Raw genomic sequence first — 22,554 nt, forward strand, 5'->3', positions numbered from 1 at the left:
ACACAAACATAGAGTAAGTTATGTATCCTGATAAAGTTTATTTGAAGTTGCTAAATTCATTAAATGTTAGGACCTCCCTCTCCTTTTTTTAAATTTCTAATTAACAACCCATATGTTTTAGCTATTTGGTGCATGATGAAATTGGAATGACAGATCAAACGGACTCTTAATTAAGACTGAATTAAGACTGACACACCAAACTCCACCCACAGGGGCATCGTATCCGCTCTACACTCTATGACATATATATAAATAATACACAAGGGAAGAATCGAAAGTAGGACACGATTTGTAAACAATGTCAAAAAACAACTTACTTGACAAAAGTTACGCAAATCCCCCCACACAATGTTGCAAATGTTGTCAAAAAAACACGTTCACACTCAAATATTCCTAATAAACTCGGTAAAAAGCGTTTTTATCCCATTAAAACCGCTGTCTGCTGCAGAAACCCAATCTCTTCGCCCAAGAAAAGATAACTCTGTACTTTCTCTCTCTATATATATGTTCAGTAATGATAGAAATTTCGGCGGTAAACTGGGGAAATTTTTGTCTTAATAAAATATGTAACTACCGTAAGCATAATAACATTCGTTCCGATATATTTGGCATGTACTTTAACTAGCGTAATTTGATATACAATTGTTTAAAAACAAACATAGGCTATTTCCTATCATTTCATGTAGAAATGTAAATATACTAGTAATATTTGATATTGACAATAAAACAATGCTGAAATTCTAGGCAACGACAATTAATATTGAAGGAATAAGTTGCAAAGACAATAAATGAATTATTATGAGTATTTTAATTGTCGAATACAAAAAAATAATTAAAAAAATTATATGTCAACACCAACGTAATTTTTCATTAACATTTTAGAGAAGAAAAAATATCTAAAATTAAATACTGTTTCAACCCTTTTTCATCATCATTAATTTTCATTCTAAAATTACAAAATAATTCCTTAATTAAATTTAAAATATACGAGTCTTTTTCTTCTAAATCAAATGGTCTTTCTCTAGTGGTCAGTATAAAGTAATTGCAGTGGCAGGTCGAACAATATTCATTGTTCTCTAATTTCCTATCATTACATGTATCTTTAAGACCACAAATATATACACCATAAATATAAATTGTGACAGCAGATATGCATTATTTAAAAAAATATACATATATTTTGACATTTTAAATTGAATTTTACTTATTTATTTAAAATAAGATTGTCCATCATTCAAAATTCACCCCTACCCGTGCTGCAAGTTCAGATCTGCAGATGTATAAAATTTATTTCTTTGTTTTGTTATTGATGTTTCGCGGAATTTTACTATGTATCATTACTGAACATATAGAGAGTCCCGAGAGTTTTCGGATGGCGAAAGTACAGAGTTATCTTTTCTTGGGCGAAGAGATTAGGTTTCTGCAGCAGACAGCTGTTTTAATGTTATAAAACGCTTTTTACCGAGTTTATTAGGAATATTTGAGTGTGAACGTGTTTTTTGACAACATTTGCAACATTGTGTGCGAGGACTTGCGTAACTTTTGTGAAGTAAGTTGTTTTTGACATTGTTTACAAATCGTGTCCTACTTTCGATTCTTCCCTTGTGTATTATTATATATATGTCATAGAGTGTAGAGCGGATACGATGCCCCTGTGCTCCACCCCCTACACTATGGACCCTCCAAAGTGGAGGGTCCATCGTCAGCATTTTACCCCAAGCCGGGGGTGACACCTCCCCCGGAAAGTTTCAATAGGCATTTGACCACACGTCCCTGCCTTGAAAAACAAAACTGTTGGTCCAACCCCCCTCCTCCCACCCCCCTCCACCCCGGAAAAATAGATTTTTATGGATCTGCGCATCATTGATATTTTACACATTATAAGTGCAGGTGTAAAAAACATTTTTATTGCTCTAAAATTGCTCATTCGCAGCCAACATTCTTTCGGGTTTTTTTTAAAGAGATACCGCAGTTTTTTTCTTTTGCAATTGTGAATTATTTTTCAAGACGTACTATATTGTATATTATAACATCAATATCAATCGATAATATTATTTTTTTTATATATTAACTATACTTAAGTCTGATATCAACTAATTACATGTATGAACGATTTAAAGCATGGAAACATTTTTTATTGATTGTATAGTTAATGCACTTGTGCGCCGGTTTTTCAGGTGCACACGTTTAATATATATATGCATTTTTTTTTATTCAGATAAAGCCCCTAACAAGCAGCATAGGGTTTTCATGCGTAATTTTTGTTTTTTAATTCATTCACAATAATTATACTTTGTATTCAGGCGAATAAAGTTAATACCAATATCTTTGAAACAACCAATCACTCAGGTCAACCATGCGCGTTATCCAAATTTGTGAACGTCAAAATATGGAGGATAGAATTATTTTGCCCATATAAAAAAGCATATATTACGGAAGCCCGTTGGTGCCACGTATGAAAAATATTTTATCTGGCGGCCGCCAGATAATTATTTGGCGGCCGCCACTTATTATCTGGCGGCCGCCACATAATTTTCTGGCGGCCGCCATATAATTTTCTGGCGGCCGCCACTTATTATCTGGCGGCCGCCACATAATTTTCTGGCGGCCGCCACTTATTATCTGGCGGCCGCCACATAATTATCTGGCGGCCGCCACATAATTATTTGGCGGCCGCCAGATAAAACCTGGCTTCCTGATGCGTGCGCATGTTTTAATGGGAGCTTTTTAGGGAGTTGTGGATACACTCTAATTTATTAGTTTTATTAATTATTTCTGAAACTTGACATTAAATATCAATTGCAGAGCTTAGGATTTTGAAAAACTGGTTGAGTTGAATGTATGGAAGACTTTGTTGATAGAATCTAGAATGAATTTTATATTACTTTGTGCCTTGTATTATACATGTATGTTGTAAAACATGGTACTTTAGAGTTGATTCTGAACTTTTAAAACTGAAGTAAACACCCGTTCAGGAAATATTAACATTAAGAAACCTTAACTTGAGAGGAATTTTATGTAAACATGTATAAGTAAAGGAACGCGCAGCCTTCTATATGTTTTAATTTTGGTATAAGAATTTACCAACGCAGATTAAAGTCAGCTTTATTGACCACGACAGCTAGTACAGGCAATATTATCACGAGAGCAGATCCATCTATGACTTTATAAGGATAAACAAGGATAAGTGTGAACTAGCATTCGTGGCCATAAAAATGAAACTATTTAACTGACTGTGTTGTTAAACTTTTATTCCAAATCACATGAAAGGCAGTACAATAAATTTAGTACTCGGTTACTTGGACGTTTTTCCGATAGAGTACCCGGGTACTCGTTAAGAGTGTAAATAAATCTGAACAAGTACATTGAGAACTGTAAAAACTTGGTCACTTTTGTAGAAATTCCTCCTTACAATGTATGTTTAAGACAAATGTGATTTAACATGTTTGTCGTCCCCCGTCCCCCCCCCCCCCCCCCCCCCCCCGTATAGAATAAGCTAGTTTACTCGCACAGCTGATATTTTACGATTTTTGAATCTTCAGTTCTTTTAAAATATTTCCAGACCTTTGAAGTTTAGGTCTGTTCAATTTCTCTACTGTGTGCTATCAAATTTATATAATAGACTATATAAACGACAATGTTCAGTGAAAACAAATCATTAAAGTAAACCAAAAAATAAGCGTCGAAGACAGCCAAAGGTGAGAAAGCTAGGTAACAGGTGCTTGGTCACGATAATTACTATAGCATTGAATCATGATTTTTAAAGTATACACTCTCATAACTGCAGCGGTGTGTGCATACAAATTGAGTAACGCGCGGTAGTATATGGTGGCATATCTCTGCCCCCTGTGTGCAAGTTAGTTTTCTCTTAATTTGTTGACATACAAGATAAATATGTTGACATGCAAGATAGTTATGTCAACATGCAACATAACTATGTTGACATGCAAGAAAACTGCAATCAAATAAGAGTTATAAAAAATCTCAAATATCGCCAGCATGTGACATCCAAGATGCTAGATATGTTACCTATTGATGTCAACATGCAAACTCTTTATATTAACATGCAACTTCTTTATGTCAACATGCAATTTAGTTATGTAAACATGCAAGATAAAAATTGTTGACATGCAACTTATAAGTTGCATGTCAACAAATTTATCTCGCATGTAAACATAACTAATTCATATTATAAAACTGTGCGTAATTTAAATACACGTGCGTAATTCAAATACAGATTAGAAACTACTTGCCATGCAAAATAACATAACGTTGATTTTAGAATTGATAATAATCGATAAAATCAACTCCCGACAGTACTTCAGTACTTTGATTATCTTCTTAAAATTGAAATAAGTCCTATTCATTTACATGTACTGCCACACAATAAATTAAAGATTTAAAACACAACAACCATGCGTTATCTCTGAATTCATAGGTCTAATATTGGTGCGAGATATTTATCAATGGGAGAAAGATCAGCTGAGTTTCTGATGAGAGGCATTAAGATATTGATGAAGAAATCTTTTAAATCATGAATATGACTGGTTTTGCCCGTTATAAAGTATAGAAAATGTCTCATAACATTAAAACAAATTACATGATTGTATATTCCAACTAAGCCGGACAACATGAACATTAACATTTAACTTGGTTCTTCAATCGATAAGATTGTATATATCAATTAATCTATTGGTCACCAAAAATGTATAATCTATATAGATTTTGCTTACAAGAATATGACGTGATTTATTCACGTTTGGTCTCCATTTTCTTGTTTTATCGATTTGAAAAGCAGATGACTGCATTTGGAGTATGATTTTTAATGAAATTTCAGAATCGGTTGTATCGTGATTCGTGTAAATGATGCACGAGTTGACACAAAAAAGTAGTAAGTGGCGAACGAATTTATTTTTTACCTATTAATTTTATATGAATCGCTGCCAAAAAAATCATGACAGGTACAATATAGAAGGTCGAAAAAATCAAAATGGCTACTGCGACAATTTTTTGTTATTGTTATAGTACTTGGAATAATCTTATTGTAAAAAAGAAATATTTCTAACGTTAGAAGCCTGTGTTTGTTATCGGTATACAAATGTTAACTTTGTTCGGTAATTCAACAGTTTGAGAGTTTTCGGAGTTTCCATAAACCTTGTATAACAGATACCGTCCAACTTATAGATTTTCCCTTCGATCACAAAATAAATAAATATAACGATTTAAATTATATACCTAAATATAGTTGCTTTGATTTTTCCGGTTAGTTGTAGTTTTTTAAAAATTTTCTTGGGGTCTTATTTTACATAACATACCGTTGTGTCAATTTTCTACAACTATGAAGAACAGTCCCGGTCGGGATGTAGCAAAATTATGACAAAGTATCAGGCAATTGCAAAAAGCTGAACTTTAGCATACTACATGTAGATTGAAACAACTAATTCAAACTCATAATTTTTGGAACATACCGGAGGAAAACGTAAACAATTACACATTCAAACTTTCAAGACCCCGCCTTTCAGTACTCTCAGTACTTTGATTTACCCAGAGAGACTGTGGCCGATCGCGGTCTTTTTATTGTACTGCCTTTCATGTGATTTGGAATAAAAGTTTAACAACACAGTCAGTTAAATAGTTTCATTTTTATGGCCACGAATGCTAGTAAACACTTATCCTAGTTTATCCTTATAAAGTCATAGATGGATCTGCTCTCGTGATAATATTGCCTGTACTAGCTGTCGTGGTCAATAAAGCTGACTTTAATCTGCGTTGGTAAATTCTTATACCAAAATTAAAACATATAGAAGGCAGTGCGTTCCTTTACTTATACATGTTTACATAAAATTCCTCTCAAGATAAGGTTTTTTAATGTTAAGATTTCCTGAACGGATGTTTAGTTCAGTTTTAAAAGTTCAGAATCAACTCTAAAATACCATGTTTTATACAACATACATGTATAATACAAGGCACAAAGTAATATAAAATTCATTCTAGATTCTATCAACAAAGTCTTCTATACATTCAACTCAACCAGTTTTTCAAAATCCTAAGCTCTGCAATTGATATTTAATGTCAAGTTTCAGAAATAATTAATTAAAACTAATAAATAAGAGTGTATCCACAACTCCCTAAAAAGCTCCCATTAAAACATGCGCACGCATCAGGAAGCCAGGTTTTATCTGGCGGCCGCCAAATAATTATGTGGCGGCCGCCAGATAATTATGTGGCGGCCGCCAGATAATAAGTGGCGGCCGCCAGAAAATTATGTGGCGGCCGCCAGATAATAAGTGGCGGCCGCCAAATAATTATCTGGCGGCCGCCAGATAAAATATTTTTCTTACGTGGCACCAATGGGCTTCCGTAATATATAGATTTCATAGTATTCGGAGCTTTTGATAAAAGTTTAATAGTATTCTAGCCATTTCTAGGTATAATTATTCTATTGGTCTTTTTTTTTTTGGGGGGGGGGGGGGGGGGGCTGTAAGATTCCTAGCACGTTTCAAAATCAATGCTTGCATATTGGTACCAGACGTTTAAAAATAACCTGTTGAACTTGTACGTTGTTAGACATTAAGAAATGTTATGAAGATTCGATTATAATTTATTGTTGAAGCCTATAAAAGCACGTGACAAAACATGGGTCGGGGTGATCCTTAAAGTAGCCTCCTTAAAATCAGAATTCATCGCGAAGCATCCGCTGAAAAGAATTCAAGAGCTGTGCCTTATGTGTAGTGAAATTCACATGGAAATTTTCAGTTTAGTGAAATTCGTATAAATGAAGCACTCACAGATTTGAAATATCTCCCTTGAATTTCACATGAAGCACAACTGGAGTATAAACTTTAGGGAGTTGAAATAAGGTATAAGAAATCATTCTTTGAGTATTATGAGCTGATAATAATTGGATTTGACCACGCCCCCGACCGAAATTTAATTTGGTCAAATCCAATAAAGCCCGAAGGGCTTTATGGTGGATTTGACCACGCTCCGACCGAAATTATCACCTCATAATATTCAAAGAATGCTTCCTTGTTATATAATTTCCAATCTGTACACTTTAAAACAACATCATATTAAAACCACTACAACGAAGCGCATTGAAGTGGTAAAAATGTTCGTTTGAATGGAATGTCCTAAACTTTGTATCGAACGTCAATTGTAACATAAGACACGCCCATTTCCTTTATAACGAGGAAAACAGTATTCGTAACAATGCTTTCGGAACCGCTCATCTTCTAAACAACACAAGCAGGGCTGCGGACCCTGGACAGGCACGTAGCATCGTTTTTGAAAGTGGGAGGGGGGGGGGGGGGCAGACTCATCCAAAAAATCTTGACAAGCTAAAAAAAAGGGAATTTTGAATTATCCAATTTTCTCCGTAAATGTTTTCCATGGCCCGCGCATATCCCAGTTCCCTCAACAAGCTGCGATCACAGCAACAAATGCAGAAGATCGAAGAAGACGAAGAACGTAGCTTACCCCTCTAAAACGAAAAACTGAAACATGTAAAAAAAAAAAACCTTTTCAGTAATGTAACAGGAAGTTCAAAACACAAATTTGTTACTAAAAATATTCTTATTTTGAACAATATCACTGTTTCTGAACATAGTTGGAAAGAAAGAAAGAAAGAAAAGAAAGAAATAAAGAAAGTGTTTTTGTTTTGTGTATAATGTGTGTGTGTGAAATTCCTGCTTGTGTTGTTTAGAAGAGGGGTGGTTCCGAAAGCATTGTGACGAATACTGTTTTCATCGTTTCAAAAGAAATGGGTGTGTCTTAGGTAAAAATTGACGTTCGATACAAAGTTTAGAACATTCCATTCAAACGAACATTTTTACCACTTCAATGCGCTTCATTGTATTTTTTGTGTAGCACATGCTATGTATTACTACGCGGCGCAGCCAATACCGTTTTCCAGTTATGCTATAAAACACGCCCATTTTATGTCACTCTTGTTATATGAAGTTATTGGGTTTTAGGGTTCAAAATGTATTCGTAATGTTATCACAGACAAAGACAGTTGAACATGTAGATATGATTTAATAATATCGTAGGACATATATTTATATATGGAGTGTATGAATAAGTGGCAATACAATGCGTATGTACATTTCTTAGAATAGCCAATAGACATACATGATATGCATGGACAGATGCCCGATCTACATTTATAATTGATAAATTTCGATAAAAGTGGTACCGGTAGTTACATGTAAAGGGACAATGAAAATGAAAGGACAATATTTATTTACAATATCATAATTGATTGATAATTTTACCTCAACTCACTCAAAACGAATAGTGGCATTACAGGATATGAAGTGGGTTCTTAGGGACAGTGGCCAACGTAACTACAATGTATTTTTATAAAATACATAGACAAACTCACGGAACTTACAGAGGATCTCAAGGAATTGAATTCAAATACAACTGTGTACCCCGTTCCCTCGTTGACGTGCGTGCGCCTCCCTCAACTTTTTGATAAATACTACCCCCCCCCCAACACACACACTTTTAGAGTTCTCCTTTCGTTTCTAGTGCAAGTGTATTCTCATTGCCACAAGGACAACGAAAAGAAACACACATTTTTGTAAATAAAATATTTTATAAATGTAAGTTTTAAAAATGATATTAAAAAAGATATTAACTAAATTCGATATACTGTCGCTAAAACTTAGAGATTCACATATATAAAGCCGCGCAACTGCAATCCATTTTTTAAAATATGAACACAACTTGTGAGAGTTCTCTTTCTTTTTCAAATTGAAAGACAGCATAGTTAATGAAAGTTTCTCATGGTAGCTCGGACTCTTTATTTCTTCCCGAAAAATCTCCTGAGGCGGGAAAGAAATCCTTTGCTTTTCTCTCCATCTCCTCGTCTCTCCTGTTAGAATAGACAATGTTATTAATTGTTATTACATCTAGATATTATTAATTTCAATTATCCTACGTTTGTATGTATCTTATTCTATTCCATTTAAGACAAGTTTATCTCATTATTCCAGAAAGGTATACTTTAAAAAATATTTCATAAAAACAAAATGTTGTCACCTTCTTTGAAATGGAGTTTGCGCCGCAACAAAAAACTCGAACGAACCAATTTGTTCCAAATTTATTCTGAAAAGTATCAGAGAAAATTTACATGTATATATATTTCTTTGTTTAAAAAATTTATAATTACTAGTTATATGAACCCACGTCTTTTAATTTTACCTCTTCATCTTCCTCTACGCTAAAATATGAATCAGATTCTCTGATTCCTTGATCGTCTTTTGTTTCAATTTCAGTATCAAGACTTTGTTGGATATTTGCGTTGACCTGTTCACAAAAAAAATAAAAAAATAAAAAAAATAAAATAAAATCCTGTCAATACGTGTACGAAGTCTGTTTGTATATCGACAATCATGTACAGCTACACAGAAACCAACTTTGGACAATAACATGTATAGAAAACAGAGGACACACCTGCGGATCCCCGGGATCCTGTTGTTCTGTGGATTGCATTAGTCCAAAGTACGTGTTTAGTGTCAGCCATTCATAGGATAGTGGTGCCAGTCCTCGGGCTGGTGGCCTCGGTAAACGGCGATATTCATACACCTCCCGCATGAAGTCTTTGTCCCTGTAACGAACAGAAGGGTGTGTAAAGGGTAGTATTCTCATATTCTTTGATTAAAAATGTGAACTGCATTAGCGTTTATTTATTTATTCATTGCAAAACGTAGGTAAATGTTTGAACTTGCCGAAAGGCTGCGCTAAATTTGGCCAACATTATCGAAATACTCTCTTCTGCTGTCGGTATCTGATCATAAAGAAAGAAGAGATATAAAATGGGAATGTATTATTCTTTTGTAATATATTGTTTTGACTTTAGTCTGTAAAATTTAGGGGTAACTCAATGGGTCGGTAAATGCGGGTTGTTGGGGTTTCGGGGGGATTTAATGGAAATATCTCCCGGTCCTAAAAGAAACAAAATTCTCTATATTTTATGGCGCAGAGAGAGAGAGAGAGAGAGAGAGAGAGAGAGAGAGAGAGAGAGAGAGAGAGAGAGAGAGAGAGAGGGGGAGACTTACAACGGGATCAGTAAAGAAGTCCTCTATCTGTTTTTGTCTTGCCGCTCTAGCCTCCAATTCTAATTCCCTGCAAGTTCTCTCAGTATCATCCTAATAAATAACAAATGTCAAAAATATATTTTGAAAACACAAAATATTTCAGCAAAGGACTAAGTGCGGTTTTATGCATTTTTTGCCCCCCAAATCAAAGTTTAAGAAAGAGCTTAAAAAATAAGGTGAAAGATAGTTAAAATCATGTTGGAAATAAATGTGTAAAAGGTTATTACCACAGTGACGTCATAATGTAGAAATGACGTCATGAAGATTGCATTATTTTGATAAATTGATGATTTGTGGCAAAATATGGGTGTTTTCCGCTGGTTTTTCGACTAGGAAACATCGAGCGCAGGCTTGCTCAAGTACCATTTTTTAGTATAATGCGTATAACGATTTGAAGAAAAATGTTAAAATCGCACTTGAGCAGACCTGCGCTCTATACTTCCGAATGCAAAATATAGAGCAAAAATGAGAATATTTTCATTTGTTTGCATATTTCCGGGAATTGGGTCATTTAGGTGACGTCATAGATTAACAGCGAATGGGCAATGATGACTAAAATCAACATCAAAGCTATAGGAATCCTCTATACAATGATTTGTGAAGATTTTATTTTTATACGATACAATTTAAAAATTGGTTGAAATCGGGGGCAGATATTTGACCATACCGCACATAGTCCTTTAACGAATGTAAAAGCGAGTTTGGAAATTAACACTATGCTACTTTATAATCCGGCTGAAGTCTTTTTTAGCCAATATCGTAATATCTTCGAATTTATCAATTTTGAAAATGAATTCAGTAATTTTTCTTTTTGTTTATGCAGCACAAACCTCGTCTTCATTTGAGGATCCAGTCTGGATCAAAGACCACTTTTTTGTTGAGCCCTCGCTTTGTTCACGATGCTGTTGGTTGTTGTTTATGTCGAAATTCTGTAAATAGAATAAAGGTTAAGAAGCAGTTATAAAATTAAAAATAAATAGATATATAAACGGATAAATAAATGGATACGGGTACATATACTCTTGACTCAAAGTTGACATGTTTCTTACATGATGGTCGTCCTTGACATCAGCGAGTTGATGACCTTTTGCCTTGATAATCTGTGTGCAACTTCCGGTCTCTATAATTCCGTCACTCAGAGATTTCTGTGACAAATAAAGGTAGATTTATTGGATCGTATAAATGAAATAAATTATTATGTCTTCGCTAAGATTGTCTTGAGTTAAAAATTTTCAGGTAGATTAGTGTCAAAAGTTAACAACCTTGACACTATAGTTTCCACCGTCGCTCGATGCGACCCTCGGTAAACAAAGATGTTCTGCACGCCTGGATCTTGAGGTAACTTCTCCAGTTCTAGTATTCAAGAAATCAATCTATGAAGAAATAGGTAAAACAAATCAGATATTTTGTTCGCCGTTGTACTGGAGAGTATGAACCATATTTACTCATTAATAGACTCTAGCAGTTTTAAGACAAGACTTAGTATACCTTTCCTACGAACAGGCAGACAATTTCATATTCTCGCCTCAACTTTTCGTTGTAATGAATCAATGCCTGTAAATTTCAGAAATTAATAGTTGGCAAACTAGCAAATAACGGGGTAATAATATATGACATAAGGTTACAAATAAATCCTGCATAGTGTTAACATACATCTAAATTCTTAATGATGACCTTTAAACAATTTCACAATCTAAAATTTCGCAGAAACACACCTTGCTTGAAATGTCCATGGTTTGTGAATAAGATTTCCAAAGAAAACTTTCGGAGTTTTGACAAAACAAATAGTTTGCTTTTGAGCGCTTCTAAAATCTGCCAAACCTTACTGGTATCTATACAGAAATGATTATGACGTCATAATATATCAACGTAATAAAACGTCATGATAGTAGCACTAACTGACGTAAAAAAGAAACCAAAAACAAAATTCCGTGACAAAGAGGAAAATAGTAAATAAAGCTTCTGTAATCCATAATAAGTTTCACATATTACATATAACTTGATTCTAATAGAATAATTGGTTTTTAAATATGCGAGCTGTATAAAGAATGAATGAATACATAAAATTATGAATAACTAAGATGCTTTGAAATAAAACCTGGTAAGATCAATATAATTGTGTAAACACAATTTTAACACAAAAAATTAATAGAATGATCTTAATATCTTAGTACATTTTGTTTTAAAAAGATTTCCATTTCCATTAAACAGCACCATTTTTGTCTGTTCCAATTGCGGACCTTTGTATGGTAAATAGCTATGTTATGTCATTAGTTAAACAATACTTTTTGGGGATGATTTATGCGGGATATGATGCTAGCGGCATTGCAAAAAAAATATAGAGGGAGTCATACTTCTTGGATATAAATATTTTATCAGTATGTTCTTTTGAATACAGCAAGTTTTTTTATATTTAAAAAAAAAGAGTACAAAATGTGGTCTGGGTGTTGGGCTTTTTAAAAAACTTGCTTGAATTCCAATTGTCGGTTGATTAATATTGTCAATGAAAGCACATTCAAACTTCCATCATTCCAGAATGCGAGTTTTAGGCGAGTATGATTATCTTTCCTGTTATTGATCCACTTACCCCAAAAAGGAAAGGAGGATGAGTGTGATTTTCAATATTTCGACTTCAACTGAGCAAGTTTGACAATTTTCTTATTCTGTGAAGACCATCTAGTAACACATACATTAATTTTATTAACAATGAAACCTTTTCATGCACATTTCAGTATTCGTTTGGAATCGTTTGTTTAGAAAATGAAGAAAGCTATTTTCAGTGATTTCCCAAACACGGGTACGGCTAAATATGTAATATATTCCTTATCTCAATGTGCGTTCACCGATTATAAATTGCAAAGTAGGCTACTAGTGTCCTGTTCGGAAAGGTTTGGGAGCATTTTTTGAAACTAACCAAACACCAAAAGCACAGTCCACCACTCACTCACCCTCCTTTCTCTTGCTCCACTACCCTTTCTCTCTGTTGCCCTACTCACTCATCCCCTCTCTCTTGTCCCACTCCCCCTTTTTCTCTCTCTTGCCCACTCCCCCTTTCTCTCTCTCTCTGTAGCCCCACTCACTCACCCACCCCTTTTTTTCTCTTTCTTGCCCTACTCACTATTACTCCACTCATCCCTCTCCCTTGCCCCACTCACTTTATCTCACTCCATTCACTAACTACTCTCTTTCTACCAACTCTCACCCCACCCACTTTTTCTCATCCCTCACTCACTCATCCTCTTCTCTCTCTATCTCTGTTGCCCAACTCACTCACTCCCTCTCTCTCTCTGTTGCCCCACTCACATTCCCCCTTTCTGTTTCTCTCGCCCCACTCACTCACCACTCTCTGCCTTCTCTCTCTCTCTCGCTCCACTCATTCACCCTTCTTTCTCCCTCTCGCCCCACTTTCTCACCTCTCTCGCCCAATACGCCCCATCTCTCGCCCCACTTATTCACCCTCTCTCTCCCACTCACTCCTCTTTCTCGCCCCACTCACTCACCCAACTCTCGCCCCACTCACTCACCAGCTCTCGCCCCACTCACTCACCTCTATCACTCTCGCCCAACTCACTCACCCCTATCTCTCTCGCCCCACTCACTCACCCTCTCTTTCTCTCGCTCCACTCACTCACCCCTATTTCTCTCGCCCCACTTTCTTACCTTTCTCGCTCCTCTCACTCACCCCTCTTTCTTGCCACACTCACTCACACCTCTCTCGTCCCACTCACCCCTCTCATTCACCCTTGTCTCTCTCGTCCCACCAACTCACCCTTCTTTCTCTCTCCCCACTCACTCCATCTCTCGCCCTACTCACCCTCTCTCTCCCCACTCTCTCTCTCTCTCTCGCCCCACTCACCCCTATCTCTTACCTCTCTCGCCCCACTCACTCACCTCTATCACTTTCGCCCCATTCACTCCTCTTTCTCGCCCCACCCACTCACCCCATCTCTCGCCCTACTCACTCACCCACTCTTTCTCTCATCCCACTCACTAACCCTTTTTTCTCTCGCCCAACTTTCTTACCTTTCTCGCCCCACTCACTCACCCCTCTTTCTTGCCACTCACTCACACCTCTCTCCCACCCCCACTCTCTCGCCCCACTTACACCTTTCTCTCGCCCCACTCTCTTGCCCCGGTCATTCACATAACCCTCTCTCCCCCACTCTCTCGCCCTACATACTCACCCCTACCTCTCTCGTCCCCCTCTCAACTTTTCCCTCGCACCACTCTCACACCTCTTTCTTTCGTCCCATTCACTCACCCCTCTCTCTATCTCTCGCTCGTCCTACTAACTCACCTCTCTATCGCCCATTCACTAACCCCTTTCTCTCATCCAACTCACTCGCCACTCTCACTCACCCAATCACTCATTCCTCTTTCTCACCCGTCTCACTTTCCCGCCCCACTCTCACCCTAGATGGGAGAAAGGGGGTGAGAGCGTGAGAGGGGATAATGTGGTGAAAAAGGAGTGAAATGTGGGAGAAAGAGGAAAAAGTGGAGTGAGTTAGTGAATGAGTGAGTGAGCAAGTGCTTCCCTCACTCACTATTTCAATACACTCTCCCGGACACTCACTCTTCCCCTGACCTCGTCCTCACTCACTTCATCTCCTAATGATAACAACAAAACATGTAACTTTATTGATATACATTCAAACGTGTAAATATCCAAGTCAAAAATAAAATTTAATAATCAGATAGAGTACAGTCCTTGGGGCCAACCACCGATTATTTATAAGCCCCTCATGTTAGTATAGATATCATAAGGCGGGGGGAGGGGGGGGTACCCAATTTTTTGATTTTTGATGTACAAGCAAAGAGAGATAACTCCAATATATTTATGTTTATGCTATTCTTCTATTGGAATTCTCTAACGATAGAAGTCTCTGTATCTGTTACCCAACTGAATTTAAACGCATGGTTATCATCTAATTCACTCTCCTCTGGGGAAGTCACAATAGCAGCTCCATTGTCAGTATTTTAATATGAGGGAGACTGCCGATGTATATGCACATATTGACCATTTTAAAACATGATTATTTTTAGAAGCTGCACAATTTTTCTTCATGCAGTGAAGTGTCTGTACTTTTTCCAGAATTAAATGTACACAATTAAGACGTCTTTTAATGACCGGGAGAATTCCAATAGAACTATCTTCTCAATGATGAATCCTTTCAGACCTTTGTACATGTTATTCTTAATGTTCCACCATATAGGTTTTGATGCTCTGTTCTCTTTATTGGCTACAAAGACATAAACAAAAACATAGGTGATCACAGATTACATAGTTCAATAATCAGACGAGGCATCACCTTTATGAGACAACCTTGATCATAATCTAATGAATACAATATGATAAATATCATAGTTAATAGGTATTGTAGAGTTGTTGGTACAATACCATATAATATCATAAAATACGAAATTGTATGATACAATATTATATTTATGAAACAATGTCATATTTAATAAAACAAAATTGTATCATATTCATATAATACAATATCATATCAATAGACGAAATATCATGTGATATCATATCATATCATATGAGTGGAGGAGTTAACGTTTTTTATAAACCCCTTTGCGGTTAATAAAGCGTAAACTGTCCCAAACCATTCTGTATCGTATAAAACTAGTAAATATTGAATTCATTCCTTAGATATGATAGAATATTATACATTTATTGCATAAAAGTAAGGGAGATTCAAGTATAAAGATTTATCCCCCCAGGGAAATCATATTTCCTGAGGACGCCCGATATACAGAATTATGTAATATTATATAAATAGTGCCTGTTTGGGAGGGTAACAGTTGAAATTGACACCCCGAGAAAACCATTGTCAACCGACGCGAAGCGGAGGTTGACAATGGTTTTCGAGGGGTGTCAATTTCAACTGTTATCCTCCCAAACAGGCACTATTTATTTTGTTATACTGAATGTCTTTTTTAAAAATTTTAAGAAAATTTTACTGCTTTTATATGGGAATAACGTGAATTCTACAGCGAACCGTACGCGCATAATTTTCGCGCATGTAACATTTTTTAATGTTACCCGTTGCCAAGTGCGTTGCTAACGCTGAGGGTAATAGTAAATATTATTAACTGCGTCTTAACCAATCAGATTTCAGTATTTAACATGAAAGTATAACAAAAATATTTATAAAAACATATCATATAATATATTTTTATACAAGTGGCCAATTGGCCTTAACGGTCACCTGTGTAGCATATAACCCAGACACAAACTTGTCGAGGAGTCTCATATATGCATTTAATTAGTTTTCATTCTGGAGTAGAAAATTTATTTTTTGTTTCGGTGGGTGGGATGAATTGGGATGGGTTGTGGGTTCAGAGAGATGATTTCATTTGTCTCGGGAGGGGGAAGGGGGTCGAGACCTATGTACATTCAAAGAGTATGGACTATCCAAAGATAGACTGACCCCATCAAGATTCGCGTATGTATAGGTATACCCCTTAGAATAAATAACAATTAAAATGCATTTTTCAAACACTAACAGAATGTGCGTGCGTCGTAAGGGGCAGAGAGTCCGAGTTCCCGTGCCCCCCCCCCCCCCCCCCCCCCCGAGACCCCCTCCCTATAATTCCGCACATGCATGTACTGAATATCTATTGCTTAAAAAATGTATGCTCCTTGTACCTAACGTTTTAATTAATTTTTTTTTTTTTTGGGGGGGGGGGTACAAAAAGTTAACAAATGTGTTCATGTTTATTAAGGTTACACCCCTGCACTTGCATATGAATACTAACAGACATTTATAACATTTTATTTTTGGTAGACATTGCATGTTTTAAGTTTGACAAGTTAGGTTTTATTTTATTTTCTATTGACGTTTTAAACATATTTGAACGTACGTATCAGTTTTGCATAGCAGTACAATTACTACATGTTTGCTTTGCATTCAGTTTTTAAAATATTTTAGGTGAATATGAATATAATTATCAGACACGTACATGTAGCATCGTTTTTTATGTTGAGAGGGTGGACTATCCCGAGTCTTTACAAGCAATCAAACAAAAATATAACTTTGATATTCATTAAAATACAAAAGCAATATGAGTGGTGGCAGTTCGTTCAAAACTCATTTTCTATATACACTGTATAAATCTAATCAAGAGATCTTATTTGCAAAATGGGAGGGGGGGGGGGAGGGGGTCGCCCCTGTCTACTTCCCAATTACTATCTGACCACCTTAAACTACTGAACGTGTCTGATTGTAATTTTTAACTAAAGCATTGTAACTTACTTTTGAAGACCTGAGTTGAAATCATTATCTTCCGTCAGTGGTGTTCGTTGAGTTGCTAAGATTTCCCAGCTACCATCCCGTCCTTGTCAGTTTCGGCGCAGGCGGGGAAAGAGTACGTTTTTTCCCTACATGTAATACAAAAAGGAATGCAAAGTGCATGAATAAAAGATGTTTTTGATAAAAGCGTTAAATAGCGCATTCGCCGTCATGTAGCTATGGGCGCTGAAGGATGTCAGAGGGTTTGGATACCTCACCCTTCAGAAAACTTCAAACCCAATACATTCACATAATAAAGTTACGGAAAAGTAATATTTTAGTTTCTCAGGCAAACAAAAATATTCCTCGGACCCCCCCCCCCCCCTCCCCCTGAAGATTTTTCGATCAGCTCATGCGCTGTTGCAAGTAAAATTTAGATATATCAATTCCACTGTTTCATCAATATCAGGATAAATACCAATTGCACGAATTTCTTCTTTGTATAGAATGAAAAAGTAAAAAGCATTTGCTTGTTGAACAGACTTTTAAACGCAAAAGAAAATCACCACGTGACATAAAAAAGCGAGCATGTATACGTAGTGCATACGTATCTTAATTTCTACGTACCTTTTGAATTTTAGCAGCTCTTAAAACAAAGGCGGGAATCTGTTCTTGTAGACCGTGCATGATTTATTAACGCCCGCTGTCCTCGAAGACTGCTCAGAACAATGCGCTTGGTCCTTGCTCTTGGTCACGTGGGCAGTGAGGTCGACCGTGCAGTGAGCGATCATTATAGACACTCTTGTTGGCCAATCAACCTTTGATCATAGAGTCACTGTATTTCAGGCAGAACATGTGTCATATTAAACTCATAAATAATCAACTACCATGTAGGTTAACCTTGAAGCACCGAAATTTTTGAAATGAATATGTTTGATATTTCTGTCAAAATAATGCTAAGTTACATGATGCAAAAATATGGACAAAGATGAAGAAAATATTCATTTTTCTTAAAAAGTACAGTGTAACAACAATATACTTTAGTTATATACATGTACTTGTAATCGTGCAGTTTATCATGTTATGTATAAGGTAGAATTCCTTCAAATATATTTAGGAAGCAAATTCTACAATAATGGTTAAAAAATTGATTATATTTCTTATTTTTGCAAAACTATGGACAGCAGAAAGAATAAAAAAAGGACGTTATTTAATGTAACTTGAACTTTGAATTTTCAAAATTAACATATGGGCAAGCTTTAAACAAAAGCAACAGACTTGGTTGCAAGATCAAGAGTCTCTGAAGCAAAAACAAACGATCAGCGATGCTTTGTCAAATGGCAAGTAAATAAACCAAACATTACCCGAAAGAACGCTATAGATGGCGCGCACGACTCTCGTTCTCCGTATCTAAGTATCGAACGTTATTTTTACCCAAATATCATTACGTCGTAATTCCTTTATGACGTCATAATCGTTCCCGAATAAAACAAATAAAGTTTTGCGGGTTTCAACAGCGTTGAGAGGCGGAGATTTTGTTTTATTGAGAATTTTTAAAGTTTTCATCGGAAATACCGAAAAAGACGCAATGGAACTTTCAAGCAAGGTATGTTTAATTGAAAATTATGTAAGATATTGTTTAAAAAAATGATTTGAGCAAAAATATTCTTCAATAAAAAGAATTCACCCAATATACCCGTAATAATGTCGGGTTAACGTTCATGCAACTAATGTCTTTTCTTTATGCTTGTAATATATATTTACATATTCAGATGAATATTCATCACATTCTTGCGCGGATCTAGATGGGGGGGGGGGTAAAGGGGTTCTGTCCGGACCCCCCCCCCCCCCCGGCAAATTCAAATTTCTTTAAATTTATATTATAAAATTACCAAAAATATGCCTCAGACCCCACTGGTAAACTCAAATAACCGTCAGACCCCCCCCCCCCCCCACCCTGAAAAAAATTTCTAGATCCGCTCATGACATTCATTCTTTATTTTGATCAGGTAGTGGTTTCTCGCGGTGGAGCATTAATAAGGCGAGAAGATGAGGTGGTCATCTTTTACATCCGAAAGGTAACAAAACACGCCAAACCCTACCTTAGACCTGACTGATCTTTAACATATTAGTCAGAGTATGTTATTACGTTATTAATTCACAGTTTCTCTTTTCTCTTTAGATGGTTGTCCTTAATACGAAGACTGGAGATATTATTTTCAGACCCAAATTTACAGAATCAGTTGATCTGAATTGGGCCTCATCAAACGATGCTGGAGACTACATTGTCAAGGTAGTTCAGTTTTTGAAGCCAAAGGCATGACTATTTACCATTTACAATGTTTTTACTTTATTGGATCTAAAAATGCATCAATAATCGCGAGTTTTCTCTTCAGAAATCGGTTAGTGACGGGGTGTTGGAGACAGGGGGATACTGTCACGTGATCACAGGAAGAAGCTCCAAAATCACCGAAGTCAAGGGCGGTCTTGAAGTAAGTAAAGTTTGACTCAGTATTTATTCATTTGGTTACATTCATTCATTCATTTTTTTCTTCTTGATTTCTATCATCATATCAATCCTGTCCTTTATGTAGAAATGTAACAGAAACAACAATCAGCTTCAGAAACAGACTCTGGGGCCGACTACAAACTGGTCTCCAATCCAAACTGTTCTAACAGCTGTACAGGAGGTTTGTATCGTAAATACGATTAAAAAAATGGCTAAATCACCAATAAACCTAAATAAATCCATGTATCTATTGCACTTAAAATTTCATTTCACAAATATTGGGTCAATAGATGCATGTGGATAATGTGTTAATACAAAAAACTTTGAAATTTTGAGAAATAATTAAGAAATTGTTATTGTTTATTAGGATAAAAGCAGTGAAATAACAAGACAAGAAGAGGTGAAGGCTAAAGAGGCAAGACGAAGACAGATTGAAGATTTCTTTACTGATCCCGTGGTAAGCCCCCCCCCCCCTCTCTCTCTCTCTCTCTCTCTCTCTCTCTCTCTCTCTGGTGCTCTTTATGATTATTATCATAAAGTGGAATTTTTGTGTTCTTGTAGGACCGGGAGATGTTTCCATTAAATGCCACCGAAACCTCAACAACCCGTACCATCAGACCTGCAGAGGTATAGTATAAATGAAGGCATTAAATTAATATACATCAACATATGAATCAGTACTACATATATCCATTTATATCATTTTCAACATAATATTTTTTTCTCTTCTAAATGATTAGATACCAACAGCTGAAGAGAGTATTTCGACAATGTTAGGAAAATTCAGCGCCGCCCTGTTGTAGGTTCAAATATTTTACGGAAATTAAAAAGAATTGTAAATCAATTAACTGTGAAAAATAATTTGAAAATATGAATAAACACACACACGCGTTTGTTCGTTACAGGGACAAAGACTTCATGCGGGAGGTTTATGAATATCGCCGTTTACCGAGGCCACCAGCCCGAGGACTGGCACCACTATCCTATGAATGGCTGACACTAAACACGTACTCTGGACTGATGCAATCCATAGAACAACAGGCTCCCGGGGACTCGCAGGTGTGTCTTCTATTATTTATGCTTGCTAGTATCAGTAATGTGCATCCATATAATTTCTGTAAATTCACATATACTTAGTACACGTATTGACGGGATTTTGGTTTTGTTTTTTTGTGAACAGGTCAACGCAAATATCCAACAAAGGCTTGACACTGAAATTGAAACAATAGACGATCAAGGAATCAAAGAATCTGATCCATGTTCTAGCGTGGATGAGGAAGAGGTAAAATAGAACCGCAAAGTAACATTATGTGTCTAAAGATAAACTGCAACATGCAAGAATTTATATTTCGATTATTTTTCATTTTGGGGTTTTTTTTTTCTAGCAGAACGAACATCAAACATCCCGGTTTGTGCGACTATTTTGCTGTGGCGCCACCTCCCGTCCAAAAATGGTTAGCACTTCAAGAAATGATGTTTCTTTAATGTTCTTGTCTTCTGGTCCATTTCGAGAATGCTATAAACATTGTGTATTGATTTGCTATTATAATATTGGATTGAATAATAAACGTTTATTCTGGCGGGTTTTTTTCAACAGATAAAAGATGAGAATCAAAAGAAAAGAAAAGGATTTCTTTCCCAAATCAGAAAAATGTTCGGGAGAAAATAAAGATTTTCAACGGGGGGAAATCTACAGTGCTTTGATAAACAATGACTTAAAACGAGATTGAAACCAACGAACTTGATTGTTTTCATTACACACTCTCTGTGTACACAAAATACTCCAATGTATCGTTAAAAAATTGTTTGTTAAACATGCAAATATCATAAAGCTTTTCTATTACATGTACTATAAGGGTAAAGAAAATTTAACGAACTGGGGTTAATTTGAATTTAACTACATTGTATTTATTTTATTAGGTTAAGCGAAATAAACTATTTTTTCACCAAAAAATGTTTTTTTATTGTATACGAGGTCTACTGTGTGCTCATTGCAACATATAACATTATGTTATGTAATAACAACCGATGTTTTGATATCATTGAACTAGTATTTATTACGCGTACATGTATTACAGTACACCTACATTGTTTTATAAAGCGTAGATCGTTTTTCACCGTGTTTTTCCACGGTGGATGACTCACCGTGTTTTTCCACGGTGGATGTCGGGATACTCGTGAGCATTACTGTAGGTGTATAGTTTATAATCCTGCCATTCCTGGACAACCCAAACGACTACCCGTGTCTAAGATAATAGATTAACTTGTTAATTTGTGTTATAATTAATCGTCTGTAGCTGTCCAAGAAATTTGAGACGGACATATCAAGTTCCCGACATGAAAAAGAGAATAACACAGGCGACGACCTTCACTCAATTATAATATTTATAAACACATAAATTCATGCGTTGCTATTTTTTGGAATCGAATATCTGTACAGAATGTGTTCGGAGATAAGATTAATCAATCAAAAACTAGCGAAAATGTACGCCGTAACTTTAACTTTTTAACACTTTTTTAACACATACGGAACTGTAGCCCCCAGGTCGTTCATCCTATTTTTTTTTCATACCAGGAGCTAAAGACCCCACTTCTTTCTCTATATACTCCTTATTAAATATGAAAAAATTCAACCCCAACCTCCTTGTGGCCCCAGCTTACTCCCAGAGATCAGGATTTGAACAAACTTGAATCTAAA

At 36.0% G+C, this 22,554-nt stretch overlaps 2 protein-coding genes and 1 long non-coding RNA gene across 4 annotated transcripts; 1 reads left to right on the plus strand and 2 right to left on the minus strand.

Annotated features, from left to right (window-relative positions):
- Nucleotides 1-8,497: 8,497 nt before the first annotated feature.
- Nucleotides 8,498-13,108, minus strand: LOC128181448 (uncharacterized). Of its 2 annotated transcripts, XM_052849845.1 has the most exons (13): nt 12,694-13,106; nt 11,822-11,938; nt 11,595-11,660; nt 11,369-11,479; nt 11,156-11,251; nt 10,937-11,035; nt 10,068-10,157; nt 9,889-9,954; nt 9,738-9,796; nt 9,463-9,616; nt 9,211-9,315; nt 9,049-9,114; nt 8,498-8,881 (listed from the first exon to the last, which is right to left on the minus strand). In XM_052849845.1, exons 2-13 carry the CDS (start codon nt 11,837-11,839, stop codon nt 8,810-8,812), a joined length of 1,002 nt encoding a protein of 333 aa, XP_052705805.1. In that variant the 5' UTR covers nt 11,840-11,938; nt 12,694-13,106; the 3' UTR covers nt 8,498-8,809. The 2 variants fall into 2 exon arrangements, with proteins under 2 accessions (XP_052705805.1, XP_052705807.1); XM_052849847.1 differs by lacking the exon at nt 9,889-9,954 and having other exon boundaries at nt 11,822-13,108.
- Nucleotides 13,109-15,172: 2,064 nt separating this feature from the next.
- LOC128181707 (uncharacterized) lies at nt 15,173-18,211 on the minus strand. The gene is made up of 3 exons (XR_008243353.1): nt 17,975-18,211; nt 17,372-17,496; nt 15,173-15,346 (listed from the first exon to the last, which is right to left on the minus strand). It is a non-coding gene; the product is annotated as an uncharacterized LOC128181707 (long non-coding RNA).
- A 384-nt stretch (nt 18,212-18,595) lies between these two features.
- LOC128182523 (uncharacterized) lies at nt 18,596-21,793 on the plus strand. The gene is made up of 12 exons (XM_052851201.1): nt 18,596-18,957; nt 19,361-19,425; nt 19,530-19,640; nt 19,744-19,839; nt 19,942-20,037; nt 20,224-20,313; nt 20,418-20,483; nt 20,597-20,655; nt 20,762-20,915; nt 21,037-21,138; nt 21,242-21,310; nt 21,454-21,793. The coding sequence occupies exons 1-12, from the start codon at nt 18,936-18,938 to the stop codon at nt 21,523-21,525; spliced, it is 1,002 nt and encodes a 333-aa protein (XP_052707161.1). The 5' UTR covers nt 18,596-18,935; the 3' UTR covers nt 21,526-21,793.
- Nucleotides 21,794-22,554: the final 761 nt, after the last annotated feature.

This window comes from Crassostrea angulata, chromosome 4 (genome assembly GCF_025612915.1).
Source record: "Crassostrea angulata isolate pt1a10 chromosome 4, ASM2561291v2, whole genome shotgun sequence".
Taxonomy (NCBI): Eukaryota; Metazoa; Mollusca; class Bivalvia; order Ostreida; family Ostreidae; genus Magallana; species Magallana angulata.